Source organism: Vanellus vanellus (genome assembly GCF_965231255.1).
Source record: "Vanellus vanellus genome assembly, chromosome: 20".
In the NCBI taxonomy this organism is placed as follows: Eukaryota; Metazoa; Chordata; class Aves; order Charadriiformes; family Charadriidae; genus Vanellus; species Vanellus vanellus.
The window spans coordinates 10,373,808-10,395,821 of record NC_138925.1 but is presented as its reverse complement, the minus strand read 5'-3'; the positions used below and the strand labels follow the sequence as shown (position 1 = coordinate 10,395,821).

Here is a 22,014-nt window from a genome sequence, read left to right as displayed (position 1 = left end):
CCGTCCCGTCCCCCCCACGGGCTCTCCGCAAGAAACGCACGAGAGGCCGCGACCCCCGCCCGCAGCCACAGGGGCCGAAGCTCGCGGCCCCCCCGCGCCCCCGGCGGACACGGCTGTCGCGGAGACCACCGCGGCGGGAGCGCGCCCGGCCCCGCCCCCCCGCGTTATGGGCAACGGGCGCTGAAGGGTAAGCGGGCACCCGCTGCCGGGACAGGTCACCCTCGGGGACGGCAGTAACTCTTCCCTATTTTGTCTTTTTTTTAAGTTATGTTATGGTGTTAATACTCTGTAGTCCTCCGCGGAGGAAGGAGAAAAAAAAAAAAAAAAAAGAAAAAAACCAAACCAACCACAAAACACCCCCCTTATTTTTGTTCCAAGGGATAATTTGAAAGCTGATGGCAAAGCCTGTGTCTTTGTAAGCTCATACAGGATTACAGAGCTGCATTATTCCCAGAGTTTCTAAGTACAAACATTTATTTCTCTTTTGCACAACCAAAAGGAAGGCAAAGTACTCCTTTGCAAAACGCAGTGGAAGAGCAACCAGCTAACACATCAGATGCGGCAATGAGAGAAGTGAGCACAGGTAACTGCATGGTCCGTTGCCAGCTCTCTCAGAGACAGCAATTCCCCACCCAACAGCAGATTTCCTCTTAAAAATGCAAACGGCAGTGCTGTGCCCATCGGTGGTCAGACTCACCACAGCTCGAGGCAGTTTCCCGCCTATCCGCCAGTCACTATCGTGCCTAGCTGGTGACTGCAGTGCGAGAGAGCTTTTTCCAATTTATGTACAGAACAATACAGCAGAAAGTGGGAGCCCCAGACCAGAGTACGCGCAAGTAAGCAATGCTTTCTTATAACTCATTTTAACTTGGAAATGTTTCAGTGTACAAAAGTAGGCAGGTCCTGGAGCTGACAGTACTTAAGAGCGCAATGTGTGCAACTTAAAAAGTGGTTTTGAAAGTACATAAAGACCAGTCTCCCAAAATAACTCATTGAAACTTAACAGCACAGAGAAACTAAACAATTAAAATAAGAGCTGTAACTGCAAAAACCTCAACAGAAATACACCTCTTAAGAGTCCAGCAATTCAAAAATTCCTGAATTCTAGAAGCAAAAATCCACGAACAGAGGCTTTAAGAGCAGAGTGCTCCCAACTAAGCTACAGAGCAGACAGTATCCCGGTTGCCACACATAGAGCCAGCAAACGACACTGTTATTGCCCAGCACCAAGCCCTGAGTTCTTAAAGGGCAAACACAGTGGTTCCGCCTGGCAGAGAGCAACAGCAGCAGCTTCTCCATCAGCAGCAGACAAACACAGCCAAAAGAGCAGCGACGCCAGCCAGGCAGCGCCCCACGCCATCAGGGGCACAGCCCCACAGTACCTGAGCAGGGAGAGCCGAGCAGGTCCTGGGGGAGTGGCATCTTCAGCTAGCAGTCCAGCAACCAACTGCCCAGCAGCTCTGCAGCAGGGGCAAGTCCCAAGCCAAGCCCGGAAGGCCCCTCAGCAAGTAAGGCTCATCAAAGACCAGAGCTGGGCTGGAGCCTCAGCTTACATGGAGCCCCTGGCCGTGGGCGGGGGCCGAGGGAGCCCAGGTGAGGCTGGTCAGGGCCATGATGGGCTCTCAGTGCCCACAGCTGCTGCTCAACCCTGGAAAAAAACTGCTTCCAAGCTGTTTGAAGGAACAATGGTAGCCATGTGAGAACATTTTCATTTTTAGGAACTGCCAGCAAATTTAGGCCCATACTTTGTGTACCCTGAAGTAGAAAGCAGTCTGTCTCAAGCATGCAGTGCTGTAATGCACACAACCTCAAAAGCTCTTACCAAAAACCTGAGAATTGGCCCTGGGAATTCCCAAATATCAGAATTAAGGAAAATTCAATTTAAATTTATACTTTGTTGAAAAATAATATCTTTAAATATCTGGGGCTATAGTCAAGAGTCAAACTACGCAGCTAATAGCGGAAGATATCCTCTGTTCAACATACAGCAGATGGAATTTTCATCGCAGAAGCACTTGCAAACACCCCCATTTGCATTCAGGGGATTCCTTTGATTCAGAACAGCAGCTCTAGAAGATTGCAAGGAACACTGAGAATCCCAAAGGAAATTCTACCATAACCATCAATGAGGAGAGGACAGTTGTAGGCTTTAGAGCTGTTACTGAACTGAGTACCTGAACTGCAGGCAAGTTCTGGCTTTGGCTCAGAGTTGTTGCCAGTGTAAACTGTAAAAATAGTTACACCATCAATATTTAGAAATTGGAAAGATTTGCTCATAAAATCATTATGTCCCTCATCCTGCTGGGAAACTTCAGCAGCTGAGGAAAACTTCAGTGTCACCATTGTTACAGAAGTCTCTCTGGACATAAGTCTGCTCTTTAGAATATGAGTACTTGCATGAGCTCCACGGACACCTTTACTTCTTCCTCCCTCTACCATTACTGCAATGGCCTTGAATTGAAGTGTTAAAGGTATATGATTATCAATAGGACTCGAAGGGCTGTAAACCCTACATAGGGAGGAAATATTTAAGGTTATACAAAGGGTATAATTAGAAGCTGTTGAATTAAGTTAAGCAAAAGAACAAGCCCAAGTACAAAACCTTGCCTCTCAGCCAGTGACACCTTTAACACAGAGAACGGTTTTGTAGAAAGCACAAAGGCTGTAGAGCTGCTAAAGAGACTGAGCACAGCACAGAGCACCACACCACCCTGTCCTTTTTTGCTGTCCTTCCCAGAAAACTTTTAACTTCCCGCCATGTGACGATGCTGCAAGAACTACAGAAACTCCATGGAAGTTCACAGCCAGGGAACATTAGCAGAGTAAGTGGTTCAGCTGAGAAATCAGGGCAGCAGGGAGGCACATCTGTGCTGAGGCCTCCTAGGATCTCATTTTACACATTTTGCTTTCTTTCCATACTGTCTTTCACACAGATGTAGTGCAAGACACATGCAAGACCACATTCTAAACTTGCTGAACTGTTATTTAAAATTTTGGGCAACAATTTATTCATTCACTCAGTGTTTTGTTGCTTATTTTTCAAACTTCAAACATCGCATCCCATGTCCTACTAAAATGTAGTCTCCACACAACAGCAACACATCCTTTTTTTCTGGAGGCACAGTATGGGAACCCAAATGACGATATGGATGCAGTGTGTGTGATTATTCTGTGGCTGAAACCTTCCTACTCCTCTGTTACACACTTACCTTTCCAACCAAGTCACATGTCATCCAGGCTGCTGGAAGACTGCTTTTATCATTTTGGGATCGTTGCTTATATCTTGCATCACAATGCATCTCTTTTTTGTTGAAAGAACAAACAAAATAATCTGATTAAATACCCATTCTTTGCTCTGACAGTTACTGTGGGTTTCATGCCTTGTAGTTAGGTCACACCAAACAGCATGGCTAGCAAGCTGTCCAAGGCTTGTAATTACTGGATGAAGCATATTCCCTTGTGTACTTTTACAGCTGTTAAGTATCAGTGTGCAGGCTGGTTTGCATCCATTACAGTTGTGTTTGTCTCCACCTATTTGAAAAGTCATGCCTTTCTCCCTCTAGAAGAAGATCCTTTCTCTGTTGCTCGGAGGGACATATTCCTGGGTTAGGATTGGTGCCTGCTTACAGTACAGCGCTGTCTGCTTTGCTTTGCCTTTTTGGAAAGAAACCTGCCAAAGAACTGCAGCAAAACCAGACTGCTCACTCTCCACACATTCTTAGTTTCTTCCGGTTCAGAGCTGCTTCTTCATTTATGAGCTCCTTCATTCTAAAGGAAAGTATTTTTCAGCATTGCAAGTATTCACTGCTGGCACTAGCATCTATGCCATCTTGTGTGCATTCCTGTTCCGAAGTCGTGTAATACTTCCCAATTCAATAAAAGAGCTCACCCTCAATTATGCATTCAAGCCTATACAACAACCAGAATCAAGAGAAAAACCCCACGGTATTCTTGAGAGATGATACGAGGCAGACAGCAGATGCTAACTACCTTCTCAGCAGGAAAACAAACAATCCCCCAAGTCCTCCAACTGCCAGGGAACAAAGCTAGAGAAGAGTAGATGCATTCTCTTCATTTTAAGCCAAGTTCTGTGGCAGCAAATATCCAGTTACCATAGGCTCTAAAACTAAAGCTTGCCAATAATAAAAGGGCACCAAGTTTCTAGCGTTCATGAAACACTGAGCAGAAAAGTATCTCATCTCAACTTTCAGCAGCAGAGAAAGGCGATTTTAGGACAAGAGATATGTAACAGCTAGGGAACCCTCGTATGAAACAGACAAGGAGAGAGGAAAAAAACATTTCACAAATTGGAAAACAATTTTTTTCCCTCAAATCAGCAAATTGCTTCTCAACACTTCCCCTAAGAGGAAAATTAGCATAATCTTAGTTGATACACCTCCCCTAATAAAGACTGAGTTAATGACACCTTGGCAGAAACAGAGAATCCATGTAAATCCATGTAAATTCAGAATTGCTGGACATCTGCAATGTAAAAGGTTAAGAACAGGGTCAGCTTTATGAAGAAAACTGTGATGCAAGCAGCATTACCACATTTCATTAACAGTCCTTTTTGCTGAATGCAATAAAAGAATCTGCAAGTTAACCAGATACAACGGCCTCTTAAGCTCATTTTACTGAGTGCTTTTCATATTACTACTTTAATAGGAGTGTGAAAGCCCAAACATACACATTGAAAACCTCATTTCTGTAAACTGAACTCTCAGCCTTAGAATAAAAAATAAAAATACATAATCAAATTTCTGGCTGCTTCGTTAACGCCTTGTATTAGAAGATTTCTGGAAGCCTTAATAATACAAGCATGGAAATATTTTTCTTCTAATGCTATAAAGCAGTACTACAGCCCAGGAATGCACTGCTTTTCCTGTATTATGAATCATGCCCATTAACAAACCAAGGGATTATTCCAGATTCTAGGACAAAGAATCTTTCCATCATTTGGTTTACATTTGCATGGCAATACCAGTTAGACGTGCAGATTTAACGCACAAACATGTCCAATCTTACATAGATTACAACTTTTTGCATATCTTGAGCATATTTCAAAGCTAGTGAAACATATGGAAGATTTTCTAAACAAATTAGAGGCAGAGCATACAGCTAAAGCAGTTCTTCCAGTAGACACTAACAATGCAGAGACATTTCTTAATTCCAAATTTGCAAAAGTACCTATGTATTTCATTACCAAAAATGTAGTGATTGAGAATGAACTTGTTTCCCATTAAAATAAGCAAGCATAAAGGCACCTATGCAGTCATTTTCTAAAGTTCAGACTGTACACTTCAGATGTATGCAGAACCAAGTCTCCAGATGCTGTGCCAGCATCAGAGTCCAGTGAGGTGCCACCCTGTAAGCATGGCTGCTGACAGAGACAGACAACAGCAGAGTTATTTAGTAAAAGAAAGGTAGTAAAACAAAAATTTATCCCAAATTCTTAATTCTCATGGGGATACAGTTCCACTACTTCCTCCAGAGACCCGTCCAGTGACTCCTCTAAACTGACACATGCTCACTTAAGCCAGGCTTGTAGCAAGTTCCGATTTATAGTAACCAGAAGCAAGCACTGCTACTGGTGGTAAGCTACTAAGTCCAAACCTCCTGCTTTATGCTGATTATTAGCTGCCTAAATAGCTCAATGGATCGATGCAGTCATTTAATGTAGAAGACAAATTCCAACAGTATGATGGACAACCTGCTAACTATAGGAACTCCAGGGTCCTTGCAAAGGTAAGAATATTCCTATTTTTAATTTAGTTCCATGCTTAGACTTGATACTCATTATTTGCCTTATTTGTACACAGGAAACTAGATACTGTTTTAACAAATTCTAAATTACAACTTAATCTATTTCATAGAATCATAGAATATCCTGAGTTGGAAGAGACCCCTGAGGATCAAGTCCAACTCCTCACTCTGCACAGGGCAACCTGAAAGTTAAACCATGTATCTAAGTGTATTGTCTAAAGGCTTCTCAAACACTGACAGGCTTGGGGCCGTGACCGCTTCCCTGGGGAGCTTGTTCCAGTTGTTTGACCACCTTCTCATTTCAGCTCACAGTTCAGAACAACTGTGTGAGATTCCAGACAGAAGTTGTTTTGAATAATACATTGCTAGCCATAGTGGTAAAAAGGTTTCATAGGTCTGAGCCGGGAGAAAACACACAAAGAAAAAACACACAAGCAGGGTTGCTTCATTTTTATTTACTCGGTAAACATTTTCCCATGTGATTTTTAAATGCCATCCAAGAGCTAACTAAGATTATCAGATGACAGCTGCTTTTTTGTGATGAAGCTTTTTTCCAACAGGATCTTTTTCCAGAAATAAAGACTACTAGTTTGTTAAGGTATCACAGTTTAGGTAAGTACAGTTGCTAATTTCACCCACAATTAAATGGTATTTACAACAGTGTCTCTTACAGTTACTCTACAAAGGACAAGACTCTCCATCCGGAATTGTGCTACTCCCTGTCCCACACGAGGACTTCACTCTTTCAGTATTAGGGGTGCCTTCACCTGTTCGGCCACTTCCTTCCCCATCAGCGTTTCAACAATGGCCAACCCAAACTCAAAGCTGGTACCAGGGCCGCGGCTGGTGAGGATGTTCCCATCTTTCTCCACACGGCTCTCAGAGTAGCAGTAGTGTGCTTGGGGGGGACACACACAACAGAAACAGGGTCAGTCTCCAGCACAGTGCCCACAGCTGCTGCAGAGCACAGACCTGCCTGCCGCGGGGCACTGCTGCCCCCCAGGCTACAGCAGCCAAGGAGCAGCTCCCTGCCGACAGCATCATGCTCCTCAGAAGGCGCCTCAGCCACCCATGTGGGCCCAGCCCGCCTCAGGCTCTGTACCCCTGCCCCTCCGGAACCAAGCAGCTCATCGCTGCCTGCAGTCCTCAGGGAGGAACAGGGCCCACAGGGAGCTCTGGCAGCTTATTCACATGGTATGGGAATGCACCTCTCATTCTACAAGCTCATCAAGAAGCGTTCGCTGTGCCTGTCAGTTCCTATGAGGTTACTTTCGGAAGTCAGACTGCTTTTGTGTAGCTGTTCACAACTTTCTTTTTTTTCCAAATGTATGTAGAGGAAACTGGAGGAATCCTGCCATCTCCTGCTCACCTTCAGACTTGTTAATTTTCACAGAATGACTTCTTAATAGTGCTTCAGCACCACTTCCTTTAGGTATGAGAAAGAAGCGTGGATCCATCAGCGGCTCATAGCATGCATGGGAGAGCAGGAAAGGTGCTGCTGGGGTTTGCTTAGGACCACTGAGGCAAAGAACCAAAAGGGCAAGAGACCACTCAGCCTCAGAATAAGAGGAAAATTTCTCCCAGTATGACAGCAGCAGCGTATTTTCCCCAAGGATGAGAATGTTAATACACCCTGTATTTTCAGGTTAAACAGACTGAGAAATACAGTCTTAGCATATTCAGTTGAATTGTGATTATGTTCAGGAAAGCATTAAGGAAATTCAGAGATACAAAGTAAGATACAAAAGCTATTTTCCTCTCTTTAAATCAAGGGTTCAGCTAAAAAAGAAAATTGTGAGAAGAGTTTAGAGAGAAACTTATAAAAGTCATTACATACCTCCATTCATCATTTTATCTTTGGCCAAAGGGTGTGTTGTGACTTTGCTTCCAAACCCTATCCCATGTGCCAGAAGGGCAGTAGGACCTGTAAGGACACAAAGGTGCACCAGTGAGGAACTGTTTTCTGCTATGAACACTTTCAAGAACACACATTGAGGCACTAGGCCCTCAAGGGGCCAAAGTTCACTGTGGGCAGACTATTTTTTACAAAACTGATACCAAACCTATCTCTGAAGCAAAAAGCCTCAAGAAAGAACATCTCTCTTGTTCTATTACACAAAATGCCCTGTGCAAAGAAACGGATGAAGAAAAGAGACGATTTGGAGAACATCCAGTTCACACAGCTGTCCTACCAATGATTGTGCTGCCTCTGAAGGACTTGAGAACAATGGTCATTTTACTTCCAAATAATACACTTTATTTAAAACTGACTGAAACTAAGTAACAAAAAGTCTGCATTTCAATCGGAACATTAACTAGGTACAATTACTTTATGACCTTGTTAAAGCCTTGAATTTGGAGACTTAATGGGTAAAATTTCATTTGAGTAAGCCTTTACATGTTGGAATTGTGTGCCAAGCAGTATTTTGGACCAATCGTGGCCTAACGGCTAAGTTTTTGGGTTTAACAGTCTTTCTCTTTTCTTTTCATACTTCCTCCTTTGCCTGAATTGAGGAAGGAGTTTGTGTCAAGAAGTCTTAGGTCATCTGACAGAAAATCCTTACGGGAATTCCAAAGGAAACTGAAGGCAGGATTTGCTCAGTGCGAGTTTCATTTCTGTACATTTGATTCATTTCAGATATAGTCCAGGAAATAACTTTCTTTGCATTCAGTTGGCATCAGCTACTAAGAAGCATTATATCAAAATAAATGAACTGCCCTAATTACAAGCAAAGACATTTATTGGGCAACTGTGAATTTGCGATTGTTCTGCAAGAGATAGAGAAGACTACCACTGCCAAGTTCAGAACGTTCACAACTCTGTATGCGTATCACCTAAATGAAAAATGAAAGCAAAAAAACCTAGCAACGTACCAGAAAACAAAAGTGAAAATACACCCCACAAACACACTCTGTTAGACTGTCTTTTACACGCTCGCTGCCATCTCCTCGTTCTCAGGTACGGGTACCCAGGACAGCCTCTCAGTTCAGCTGGGAGTAATAGCAATTATTCATCTTGCATTTTTACATACAAATCTTACAAAGGAATGAACTGGATACCTAGCTGTGCAGAATATGTAAGCAGACAAACCTCTCCTCCGAGTAATTCCATCTTTTGCTACCACTCAGATGAGGAAGGGTGAGCCTGTAATTCTATATTTACAGCCTTCCTTCTGAAGCTAAAGGGCAGGAGAGGAGATGTGAGATAAATTTATAGCAATGATTTTCTGCCAGCACTGTGTCCTCGCAGGAAGATCACCAGAATAAGCAAATATTTTGTAAAAAATCCTAGCACATTACCTTTCACTTTCTATTTTAACGACAGTAACACAAGCGACTGGAAAGAACCAAGTACCAAGCAGAACTTGCAGGATAAGTGTTCACAGTATTTTAGAGATTCCTCTGCTATTATATTTACCAAAAATTCAAATGCTGAGGGGTGCATGTATAGTACAAATCCCTGCTACTAAATTACAGAAATACAGATTGCTAAGACAGGAAACTGTCTGCATGCCCCTTCAAAATATCCAAATGTTTTACAAAGCAAGATGTCTAGTTAACCCACCTGCACATATAGCAGCAATCAGGCCTTTTCTGCTTTCCTGGTCCTTCAAAATGTCTTTCACAGCAGGAGACTGTATGAAGAAACAAGTCATTGTTTGGGGTTGATTACTTGAAGCATTGCTGAAGTACTTTCCACTGCAAATTAATAAACAAGCTTTACAAAGACAACCAGCTGAGAACTCTCCATCCTGCTTCAGGACAGAGGGCAATGAAAACACTAAGAAGGGGGAAAAACTGAAACCAATAAATACTTGCCCCACAAGGAAAGAGCAAGGAAATCAGAAGGATCTGCAAGGAAGTATTTGGCCCACAGAAAAGCTGGTTAATCCATGGCTGTAGGAAGTTGTTGTTCAAAAACTTCACAAGACAAATAGGAAAGAGTATTCATGAGATACCTCCAGACAGTCTCTACCATTCTTAAGATTTATATGGGATGTGTCTCATATTCCAGGGCTTACAAACTGTGTGATACTACTTAAATCCTATATGATAGATTAACTTGTTTGTCTGCCTGCCTTCCACGAGGTACTTATACCGCCACTACAACACTTTTGCACCAGAAACAGAATTATTGAGCAAAGGAACAGAGTCCTGTGGGTTCGGCCTGTTTTATGTTTCATGGAATTGAATCTTCCTTTGCAACTGTTCATCTTCATATGATTATGAACAGAGATTTTTCTCAGAATACCCTTCCATTTTTATTCTGCTTAACTAGGTACTCAAGTCCAATAATCTACCCGGTTGTCCCACCTATATATTTTCACAAGAAGGCTTAAGACAATTAACAATTAGTTTACTGATTCATTCAGAAGAGAATTTTCAGATGCTGAACTGAATCTGTAGGATTACTAAGCAAGTGTAGACCACCAACTACTCGTGAGGATACCCGTGAATCTTTAAGATACCAGAACTTTACCTCTGACAAGTTTTGAGCTCCAAGGTTACCCCCAGGCAGGACCACAACATCATAAGGCCCCTAAACAAAAGATAAAATTGTTCTGTTGAGCAGAGGCTGGTAAATTCATTACACTGTTTTAAGGCTAATATAGCCAAGTTGTGTGAGAAGCAAAGGGATCTACCTTTTCTTCCATTGAACAACGCTTTACAATCAGAGAACCAGTTCCAAATCTTGGTCTTTGGTTGGGCTGACTAACACGCAAAATAAAGCTCTAGATTCGATGCTTTGCAAGAACAAATACCGTGCAGAATTAAGAAATCCGTCTGATCATAGCATGCTATGAAGCAGGACAACACTGAAGGGGAACACCGCGGGACGTGCAGTTCTGTGATTCACTAGTGCATAGAGCGAACATAACATGCAACGTATTTCTAAAGGTAATGCATAAGCTTTCCAAATTCACCTCCAAAACTGTGATACAGGCTATGCTGGCCATTATATCAGATCAGGGTGATGACCAACCTCTTTCCTGGCATCTTCAAGACTGGCATCAGGACAAATGAAGACATCTCGACTGCATTGCACTGGTTCTTTCCCTGTTAGGCCTGCAACAGTCACCTTGATCTAACAGAAGAATACATATATCATTACAATTAAAGAATTTAGGGCTTTTTTCTTAAGCGTTAGTTAGTTCTAAGTGTTAGTTCTTAAGCAGTTAACAGAATGAGCGAAGCGCTACTGAAAGCTGTCAAGAACAGAGCAACACTTAAGCTTCCCCAAACCATGATTAAGTCCAAACGCACAAGATAAGCAGTGATATTCACCTAGAGATTAACAAATACCTCCAATAGTTCAACTTTTCGAACAGGACATTTAGAGAATATCTGATCGCACAGGTTTTAAACAAAACAAAACAACACAACCCAGGAGAGCCAGACTAAGTAGATCAGATAATGAATTAAAGCCTCTCTGCAGGCTCAAGCCATTCCCAAACACACTTATGGTGTGTCTGATTTTCTCCCTTGATTTTTAGCTGCCTGGTCATATCATCTTAGATGTACATGGCACAGCTCACATTCACTAAATAAGCAAACAAACTTGTGATTCTTATGGCAGCCAACATGGGGAGTACATTAATGGAATGACAAAGGTGGTGGGAGAAGATAATCTTTATTTTAGTCATTGCTACACATGTGAAGTTGGTGTGTTTGTTTAAAGTCTTATTTTCATACCTAATCAAACAGTAATACTGTACCACCACCGTTGCGAAAGTAACAAACAGCATGAGGAATCCCACCAGACAGAGTTCTAGTTAATAACAGAATTTTAAAAGTAGCTCAAGGAAAGCTACATGTCACAAGCTGTAATGTATTGAGCTGTTCAGACCCCTACAAAAAAAGCAGTTTGTGTTATGATGCATGGGAGTAGACATGTTTTCTGACAGGTAAGATGTACTTGAAACATCTGCTCCATTCTACATTAGGCTTGTATTTTAAAAGTTTTTAAATCTTTTACACAAATGTCAGTTGTCATGCATGCTTATTTGGGGCATGGCACAAATATTTGCTAACCGGTAAGAAGGCACAGGTAAATTTTCATCTCACACAACAGACTACACCTTGAACTCTGAGCAATGAACATCAACTTGAGGCAAAGATTTTCTCTTGACCAAGCGTTCACAAGGAGATAGTTCATTGTCTGCATACTCACCCCAGCTCTTCTCATAACATCAGTGGGGATGACAGTTTCCATTTCCTCTGCCCCTTTTGCTAGAATCACCAATGCTCTTTTCGAGGCCATATCTTGAGGGGTTGCTATTACGGGCAATGATTGCGAAGGGAGGCTGAGGTGGGTAGAAAATGACAATGTGGTTAGAAGGCAAACCCCCTAGTATGAATCCTTCCTAACGGTGAAGTTTAACAGTGAGTAATTTGCATTTTTGTATTATCTTTCATTTAAGCCACCTCAAAATGGTTCACTAGCTTTAATCAAAATTCAAAGCAATCCCATTTAACTGAACAGCTTTTTACAAAGAATGCATGATGATATTAAGGGATTACAAGATTTGTGCAGAGGGAGATACAGCACATCAGCACCACAAGAGAAAGCAGCTTGGCCTAATCAAGACTTCACAAGACCTGCGTCTGACAGAGAGAAGGGCTCAAGGTGGGTGGCAAAGCTGTTTTCAATTTGCACACCCTCACTCCTACCCAGACTACTGACTCCTACCCAGGTCAGCATTTATAAAAAGCACTTGCATGAGCTTTGACCTCATGTCTGGTATTTAGTTTCCACACAGCGTGCTTCATGAAGAGTTTCCTGTGACTTATAATGGCACAACCAGTGCCCCTGCAAAACCTGAGCAATAGATTTTCTGGGTATTTCACAATTTTGTGGGGGAGAAATGTGTGTGCACATGTGTGATGGGGGAGAGCAGACCACAGAATTTAGCAAATGGAACAAACTAGGCTTAAGACTGGTTTGGTGGTTTTTTTAGCTCCTAAAGTCAAGCTGAGGTGAATGGCCAAATTTCCATTTGAAGGTTAAGTTAAAGTAACTCTAACTACATTACGTAAAATACACACCAATTCATACTGGTCCAACAGAAGTCTGTGAAAGCATCTGTGGTGTGAGAAGGCATTTCACAGCTCATCCACTCTATGAGACAGGGATTTTTTCCTATCTAGGGACTTTCCATCCAGTAATGCACATAGCACCTGGGAGCTCATTATAAAATAAGATCCATGTTTAGTCGCCTACATGAAAGAAAACCATCTCCTCATCCTGCTTCAACTTCATCTATTTTCAGGTTCGCTCCCGACTGTTAGCCTCATTTGGAAAGATGCTATTTCTAGAATGCAGTAATATACAGTAGAATGTCCCCGCAGCACGCAGAACCAGCACAAGCAGACTAATTCAGTCCGATCCTACTTTCAGAGCAGCTTTATGTACTGTCAAACACAAGGCCAACTGAACAAGTACGTTCAAATCATAGGTATTAGCAATAACTTCAGGACAACCTGGAGCTTCTTAATAATTCGTCTTGAAGGTTTATGTTGATTCTGCAAAATTATTTTTTGTATGAATTTGACTAACTAGCAATGGGCTACCTGAACAGCAGAAATACTGCACTTGCTTCTTATTGTAGAAAAATACTCTAAATCATAGTTTGCATCCCTCTCTTTCATTAGTTCTTTAGATGCAAATAGGCACCTGCTCCTGAAAGCTTTTCTTTTACCCCTAATCTAGCAAAACGCAGTCCCTCCCTACTGTCCTTAGACACTGACAAATTCTTGACCATCAGTACTGTCTTTACGTGGGTGCAGACATAAATAGCCGTCACGCTGTAATGCTGTCAGGGCAAGACTGTTTTACGAGAAGGCAGAAGCGAGTGACAGACACAACAGCCGCTTCACTTAACAAGCTATTTAGGCGTAGTAAACACAAGTCCTCCATTTGCTTCTTAACGCCCACACACACACGGGCGGCCTCAAACCTCCGAGCTGAACGTGTCCCCGGTGGGCACGCGCACGGTTCCCGAGATGGCGCCTTCTGGCAGAGGGCCGAACCGGGACTCTAGCTGTACTCCAGCTTTGAACAAGTTCCCCCCTGAAGGCGCCGGCCAGCGGGGCGAGGGCAGCCGCGCGGCTCCGCAGCTCGGCCAGCACGGACGGAAGGCCGCATCCCTCCACGTTCGCGTGGGTATTTCAGGTCACGGCGCCATTCGACGCGGCCGCGGGAGAGGGCGGGCGGCGGCATGGGGCGCGCGGGGGAAGGGGGGGCAGTCCCGGGACGACAGGCGAGCGGCCCCTCCCCCGCCCGCGGCCGCCGCCGGACGCCACGTGGAGTCACCGCGACCTCGGGAGCGCTGCGAACGCCGCCGAACCCACGCCATCCGCCCTCGCCGGGCCGCGCCGCAGCGGCGACTCACCTTTGCCGAGGCGCGGATGACTCTGCGCGGCCCCGCCCTCCCCCGGCCCGGCCCGGCCCGGCCCCGCCCCGCCCGCGTCTGCCTTTGCCAAACTCTCAGCTTTCCTCACGGCCCCTCAGAACGCACCTTCTGAGCTGCGCGGACGGTGACGCCGCGGCCCAGGCGGTGGGTGCTCCGGAAGGGGCGGGGCGGGGCGGGGCGGGGCTCTGCGCAGCCTGCTCTCGCGAGAGGTGTCCCTGCCGGGGGTCGCACCGCCCACCCCGGGCACGCACGAGCCGAGGGGCGTGTCCGCCTCGCGCCCGGAGCGCGCTGGCGAAAGCGCCGCGTTTCCGCAGCCCCGCCTGCTCCCGTCGGCCCACGCGTCCACAGAACACCACCCCCGGCCACGCGCCCGCGCAGGGGCGGCGGGGATTGGCCGCGGGACGCCGCAGGGGGTGGGGCGCGCCGGCACCTCCCGCTTGCGGCCACCAGCGCCCTCTGTGCGCGGCGGAGGTGCCGCTCTCCGCCATCCCCCCCGGACCCGCGCTCGGCTACCGCAGCGCAGCGGCACCAGCGGGTTTCACACACGGTATCTCCCTCCGCGGCGGTGTTCGCAGACGCGTCAGCGCGGCCCTGCCCCCTCCACCCGCGCCGCTCAGACTCCCCCCTCAGCCACTGCCGGGTCGGGGCTGCGCCGCCAAATCACCGCGGGGATTCCACGCAGGACTCGCCGGGAAGCCCCGGTGGGCAGCGGCAGGTGCTGCCCGGCAGCGCTGAGAGGGCTGCGGACGCTGCCCGGCAGAGCCGGGGGTCGCGGGGGGGGGGGGGGGGATGTGGGGGCGGAAAGCCCCGCCAGGCCGGGGTTTCCCCGCCGCCCCCGGGTTGACGCAGCCGGCCCCTCCGGGGGCGGCCCCTAAGGGCCGGCGCCCGCCGCCCCGCGCGCACTCCAGCGGGGCCGCGCCGCCGCGCACCAACCCCATGGGACCCGCAGCGCGGGCGGGCCGGGCGCTCCTGCCGGCGGCGCTGCTGGCGTTGGCGCTGGGCGCGGGGCCCGCCGCCGCCCTGCCCTGCAGCGCGCACTGCCCAGCGGGTGAGGGCCGGGCTGGGCCGGACCGGGGCGCCGGGCGCCGGGCGCGGCCCCGCAGCAACCACCCTCTTGTCTCCTCCCGCAGGTACCTTCGTGGTGAGCGGCGGCTGCGGGCGCGACGTGGTGTGCCAGCAGTGCCCGCCCCGCACCTTCTCCAGAGCGGCGGGACTCCGCGGCTGCACCCTCTGCCGGAAGTGCGAAGGTACCGGGCGGCGGGTCAGGGCGGGGCGGCGGCCCCGCCGTTACCCCCCGGGGCGACAGATGGTGCGGTGCTTTGTCGGGTCGCCGCGAGTGAAGACGGCAGCGGCGGCGCCGCTCGCCGGAGCACTCGGCCCTATTGCCGGGAGCGCCGGGTCCGTCCGAGCGCGCCGAAACCAGAGCCGCGTTTCACCTTCCAGGGAGATTCCGGTATTTGAAAGAGTGTTCCTCCAAAAGCGATGCGGAATGCACGTGCAGGGAGGGGTACCGGTGCAGCGGCGAGGGCTGCTCCCGCTGCGACCACAGCTGCGGCGTGGGACAGGAGAGCACCGGCAGCGGTAAGGTTGCTTCCATTCGTTGCAACCGTAAGGTTGCCGTTCCCTGACAGCTTAAATCTTCTGCGCTCACTGCACCGGACACAGTACTGCCTCGTGCACAGCGCAGAAACACCTAGAGTAAGGACATCGCAAGGTAAAAGCTGCTGCAGGACAGTTTGCACAGCATGTGTAGCAAGCACCACAGCAGACGAACCCACTGAACTCTGGGCTTTGTTGCAGCTCACATTGTGCACCAGTTAGTTCCCTTCGCATGACAGCTCTTGTCACCGGCATTTGGGAGACTGAGCTGGGAACTCTGGAGTTAGACACGATTTGTGTCGTCTTGTGCCAAATAAACTGGCTCTGTCACTGTGTGCTGTACTGTTCCGTAGCTCACAGGGAAAGACTTGCCTTGCATACTCAGAACAGCTTATAAAATAGTAATTCTATGAATGGGGATCATAGTCATTGTGCAAGCAGGCAAAAATAATGTTTTACATGGTGTTTTAAATGATCATCTTGTACAAATTTACCTGTCCTTGTCTGTTGAAGGTTGCCAGACTTGCCGCTATGGAACTTTTAAAGATCAGCCCAATGGCTCCTGTAAAAACTGGACAAAGTAAGTAATCTAAAAATAAGTGCTACAGGTATTACACTTGACTGGATTTTTTTTCCATTTTTTTTTTTTTTTCTGTTTTGCTTTAAATATCTTTCAGGTGCTCTGCAAACGAGGTCCTGGAGCCTGGAACTGCAGAGAAAGATGTTGTTTGCAAGCACGCTTCAGATAATCCCACTTTAGTCACTACTCTACCTACAACGTCTCCTGCAGTTCCATTTTCTATCACCGTGCCAGGTGAGTCGTTGTATAGTATTGCTTATAAAGCTAAAGAATTATGACCTGCTTCAAAGCATACTATAGCTCATTCATTTGCCATTTAAAGCAAGAGTCTCTTCCTCCATCCATTTCCAGTGTTGCAGACTTATCCAGAAGCAGAGTTGGAGACAAAGTTGACAGCTAATTTGAGGGCAGTAGATTTTCGCTCCGTAACACTTTTTAGAGAATGTTGTTTGCTTCCTAGGGAAGGACCTCCAGATGGACATTATCAGAATTTCTCTTGCTGTAGCTGGGCTGTTGTGCATAGTGTTTCTGCTGCCTTCGTGTGTGTGCTTCACTATCTGGCAGAAAAAGAAACTACATGCTGTCTTCAAGAAAAGTAAGATAAGATGATACGCTCTTCAATTCTGTTTTTCTTTTTGAAACTAGACAGTAATTGGGAATCCAGGTTTTTAAGTATCTTTCAAAGATAGTTGCAGATAGCTTCATTTTTTGCCTTTGTCAGTACAAAAAACCAACCGAAAGGAAAATTTTTGGAATTTTTATTGCAGAAAGCACTTAATTACCTGTGGGTGTTCTGTCACCACTGCAGGTCAACTGCATGTATATCTACAGAAGTGAAGTATTCATAGGAGGTAAAAAAGCTCAGCTGAGCCTTGCTGATCTGGTTAAGGGTCAGTTCTGTTTATTACTTCCAAGTACCATAGTTGGCACGCATGGCAATAGCGCTTTCCAGTTCTGTCTGCTCTGAAACAGTATGCATGGACTGGAGCGAACTTCTTTGAACTTGGGCTGCAGTAGAAGAGGGGATATGAGTCAGGACATACTGCTGCACAGATGCAGAATCAGCCTGAATCCAGCACTGCCCTCTGAAAGCTAATACGCCCGGGGGAAGCTCAAGAGTTCCTCACAAAGATGAGGTGGAATTGCATCCAACATAGTTGGGATTTTTTGTTTGGGTTTTTCTGTCTCTCTCTCTCTCTTCCTCTCCCCTTTCCTAGAGATAAAGGTTTGATCTTCTAGTGTAATTCTGAACACAGGAGAGAATAGCATTACTCCAAAAATTTAAGAACTCTATCTTTGTCTTCCTTTCATTCCTATGGCAAACAGCACTAGCAGCCCCTGTTGCATTAGGGAAACCAAAGTGTAATAAGTTAGTTTTATCAGATGTACATGCTGTAGAGGAATAATTTCAGATTATTGAATCGTTTGGAAGAATTTTTCTTGCTGACTTCCTGCAGTTGTGACTGAGGAAGGGTGAAATAAGATGTCTGGATAAATGCAACAGAAAGTGAACATTTGATCTCTTTCTTTAGTGCATACCACACCTGAACAGTCAATTCAGGAAGATGATGCCTGCAGCTGCCGCTTTCCCCAGGAAGAACAAGGTGAATATCAGGACCTTAGCAAATCCACAGAATTCAGAGATCTTCTGGTGAACTAGGAATTGGACTGTCCAGGTCAACCACATTTGAATTTCCTTTTGGAACACAGAACAAGAACCTGTTTATGTAAATAGAGAAGGCTATCAGAACCTGGGATTTTCAGAGTGCTATATAGCCTAACCACTGAGGAAAAAGTGTGTCTTTTCCATCTCTTTAAAAAAAAAAAATAATAAAAAAAAAAACCAGTTTGCTGACTTTCTTCCTCTTGGACTAGGAATCATATTTCTAAGAAGTGGTACTTGATCTACACATAGAAAGGAGTACTGCACTTAAAAACAGTAATAGAAGGGCAGAATCGCTTTCTGGTCCCTCTTATAAAGGGTGCCTGAGCCATAATTTACATGCAGTCTGAAAGCCTTTGATGCTAAAAAGGCGATCAGTAGCATGTAGTAGAGCCACATGTGACACACATAGTCTCTGTTACCATTACCTGCCGTCCTCTTGAGCAGAGCTGCAGCTCCTCCTAAAGTTTGGCTCAAACCCAACAGCCTTGGGTTTCGTGTGCAGGTACAGATAGACATTTCAGATTCCATCAGCCCTAGAAACCGATCCCTGGCCTGACCAATGCACACCTCCTCGTACGTAGGAGAGGGAAAGCCGTAAAAATCTAGAGCTGCAAAGTGTTTTGCAATAGCTTGCATCTGCTGTGGCATTACATCGATTGGCTTAAGAGAGGCAGTGGAAACACTGAGAAAAGCTGTGGTTGACTTGATCTTAGAAATAGATGTTACTGCGCAGCTGGACTGCACCACCTTCAGTCCTACATCATTCAGCTTTGATCTTTTAGGTGATGTAAACACATTATGTACATTGCAGATGTGGTACATGTAAGCTGTGATACATTTCTGGTACTATTTTTGTAACTGAGGTTGGAAAGATTTTAACATCAGACACAGTATCTGTCTCTTTGATCAATTACTGTTACTTTTGGTCTTGAGGAGAAAAAAGAAAATGCACTTTTGAGTCATGGCATTTGCAACATCATTTTTAACCTTTCACAAACCCAAATATTTTATTTCTTCAGTAAATGTTCTAGCAAAACCCCACCAATGTGTCATGTAAAGCGTGATTTTCCCCTGTGATCTCAACTTAGAGAGCGCTATTCTTGTGCTTGAAGAATGACAGGCTATCTCTCCATTCAGCAGAAGATTACGATAGCAGATTATGATAGCAGATTATTTTCACCAAACACCACTTACACTTTTTGATAAACTTGTATACAAGTACATATAAAACAGTATGTGAGAAAATAAATGTCATACCAAAGTCTGACGTTCAGTATGTTTAAATAAATCTTTCTTTTAATCCCTAACCCAGGTCTCCTATTAGTACTTTCAACCATAAGAAGTAAGCGACTATTATGTCAGGTTCACAAAGGCATGGACAGGACACATGAAAAGACACCAATCTATTTATAAGTCAAAAAGTGACCTTTGCACCAGTGGACGATATCTTAGAACAGGATAAGATAGTTCTGCTTGTGGTTAGTTTCTAATCCACACATAAGGTATGAGAAGTAGTGTACACATCCTGTAAAAACCTCAAAACAACTGGTGTTTTCTCTTTGGAAAAGGAGACACCAGTTGGAATTTTACATTTTGTCGGTGCAGTCTACATATATTTTGAAATGCCCTGAAGACAGTGCAAACCCCTTATTTTCCTTTTCTGTACCTGAAGCAAAAGGAAATCTACTTACTGAACAGTGAGGTGCTCCTTACAACACTTTTTCCAGACAGTTTTATTTTGCTGTGTTCAGGAGTGGCATAAAATTCCCATGAATCAATAAAAAAAAAAAAAAGGCTGGAGGAAAAAACCCCACCTAAATAAGTGCCAATTGATTTCTGAGAATAAGGGACACATTTACATTGAAATTGACTTTCTGGGCTATTTCAAGGAATAGTCATTCACAGAAAGAAAATACATTCTGAACTAAATGTCAGGAGCAATCTTCCTTTCAATCAAAGCATTATGTAGATAATTCTAGCTGTGACTGGTGTCATTTGAGAGTGCGGAAGCCTGAATTAATGATAAAACAGATTTTGTTGGCACAAGAATGTATTGTTAAACGCATGCAGATTTCATTTCACAGCAACGCACACCGTCTGGCCACAGGAGCAGAGTAAGAGATTGGTTGAGTGTGTACCTGTGAAGTACTTCAATTACACCTACAAAGCAGTCGTGTTTACAAATAAGAACCAAGAAGCCCTGAAAGGAAAGATACCTTATTTTCAAAAGTGAAATAAATCATGGTTCAAATGCAAAGGGAATACAGCGGCACTTTACACAACAGACTGCAGTGCTTGCTACCAGAATGCCTTGGCAGCAGCGGTTGTATTTTCTGTGGTCATCATAGAACAGAAAATAAATATAGGTGAATTAATCTGTTTTGCCGTTAAACAGCAGAGCAGGACATTACAGTTCATAACAAAAGCAGCACTGTAACTACCAAGATAGTTGGAGTGTTTAGCAGTTTCAGATTTATACAATATTCAAGTTCTGTGAATTGTGGCTTGCTATAAAGAACTTAAATTATAGCCATAGAATCATGCGCTTCCTCAAACATAATTCATTGTTGTGTGTTGTGTAATTTGTCTTCACTGTGACCACATAGAACAAATGTAGCAGAAGCTTGTTCCTATTCTAGACCCCACATAGACAGATATTTTTATTTAAAAGTACTAAAGAACTTGCTTAAATCTTCCTTTTCATTATGCATGTAGCAGATACAGCTGTAAAACCAATTCTGGCAGTGTGCTATGGAAATGCGATGGGAAGACCCATCAATTAAGTTTGTTCAGAAGCTTGCATCTGGAAAAAAGCCACACATTTGTAACTTCCTGTTTTTTCATTTTTAAATTATTCTTTTGTCTTCTGAAAAAAAATCCATAGCCACTAATAAAACTTCAGTCAAAGCTAGATAACGTGCACATCAGCAGTTGACAAGCGGTACTATATGAGCCACAGAAACAGAAATGGTATAGGCATCTGATCAAAATCATTCAGGATGCCACATGCAATTTTTTTGAAAGTTTTGTTCTCTCAAGTTTTTGAAAAAATGTTGCACAGTATGATTTTGGGATCTTCAGTTACTAGATTAAAAGAAACACTGTTGTCAGAATTAAGCTTCTACTAGCTTTCCAGAACAGAATTTGTGGCTGAATTTGTCTGTTTCTTAACACAGAGGATGACAGCCTTCCTGCATGCATGTTGAGCACTGTAAAATTCTCCATCCAGTGAGGAAGAAGAGGAAGAAACTGCACTATGTGTCTTTGATGACTGGTAGTTAAGGTAGAAGGAAGGAGTAAAGCCTGACTGTCCGTAATTCAGGAACAGGGCTGTGGAAAACAAGTATATTTTTGGTGATGGCAAATAATTCATAGATCGGGTGCATCTTGGCTTCACAGAGAGCTCTTATTGAACATATAGATTCTTTAATACCTGAAGAAACTTACCAGTTCATCCAGAAATAATGCGGATCGGTCCTTCTGACTCTTTGACCCCTAAATGTTGTCTGCTTTCTGTGAATGTCTCTTTTCTCAACAGTCTTTTTAATTTATTATGTAGCAAGCAAAAAGGAATCGGGAATGCCATGATGACTTTCAAGCAGCCCAGGTGGCCAAGGATGAGGTAACAGGCCAGATGCAAGATTTTTGCATTTCCATTTGTTTTTCTTGGAAGTCAGAAAGTGTCCTCTTAGCCAGATTGCGTGTGGAGGCCCAGGTGATGTCAGGCAGAGTTCTGAAGGCATGGAAAAAGGAGACAAAACTTCTTTAAAGATAAGTTTAACCAGGGGAGCCTACTGCTTTTTTATTGCTTCCAGAACCAGCACCATTTCCTGGCACAGTCATTGGCATCAGTAATTAAAACAGTGTTTGTCACATGTCTTGACTTCATAATTGCTTGCAAGAGTGTGGCAAAGGAAAGCAAAAGGTTTGTAGCTCAAACATATAAACATCGTATATTTTTTTAAAAGGAGAACGTGATTTCTTATTTTCAG

General features: G+C 44.8%; 2 protein-coding genes across 4 annotated transcripts; one reads left to right on the top strand and one right to left on the bottom strand.

Moving 5' to 3' along the window:
- Nucleotides 1-6,198: 6,198 nt before the first annotated feature.
- On the bottom strand, nt 6,199-15,406 carry PARK7 (Parkinsonism associated deglycase). 3 transcript variants are annotated; one of them, XM_082493566.1, is made up of 7 exons: nt 15,312-15,406; nt 11,936-12,068; nt 10,748-10,849; nt 10,244-10,303; nt 9,329-9,398; nt 7,601-7,687; nt 6,199-6,661 (listed from the first exon to the last, which is right to left on the bottom strand). In XM_082493566.1, the coding sequence occupies exons 2-7, from the start codon at nt 12,023-12,025 to the stop codon at nt 6,501-6,503; spliced, it is 570 nt and encodes a 189-aa protein (XP_082349692.1). In that variant the 5' UTR covers nt 12,026-12,068; nt 15,312-15,406; the 3' UTR covers nt 6,199-6,500. The 3 variants fall into 3 exon arrangements, with proteins under 3 accessions (XP_082349692.1, XP_082349690.1, XP_082349691.1); XM_082493564.1 differs by lacking the exon at nt 15,312-15,406 and adding an exon at nt 14,283-14,366; XM_082493565.1 differs by lacking the exon at nt 15,312-15,406 and adding an exon at nt 14,157-14,268.
- Nucleotides 15,114-18,202, top strand: TNFRSF9 (TNF receptor superfamily member 9; the record flags this gene model as incomplete). The annotated part of the gene is made up of 7 exons (XM_082493560.1): nt 15,114-15,225; nt 15,308-15,424; nt 15,621-15,758; nt 16,290-16,356; nt 16,454-16,590; nt 16,817-16,951; nt 17,889-18,202. 7 exons carry the CDS (start codon nt 15,114-15,116, stop codon nt 18,014-18,016), a joined length of 834 nt encoding a protein of 277 aa, XP_082349686.1. The 3' UTR covers nt 18,017-18,202.
- Between the last annotated feature and the right edge of the window lie 3,812 nt (nt 18,203-22,014).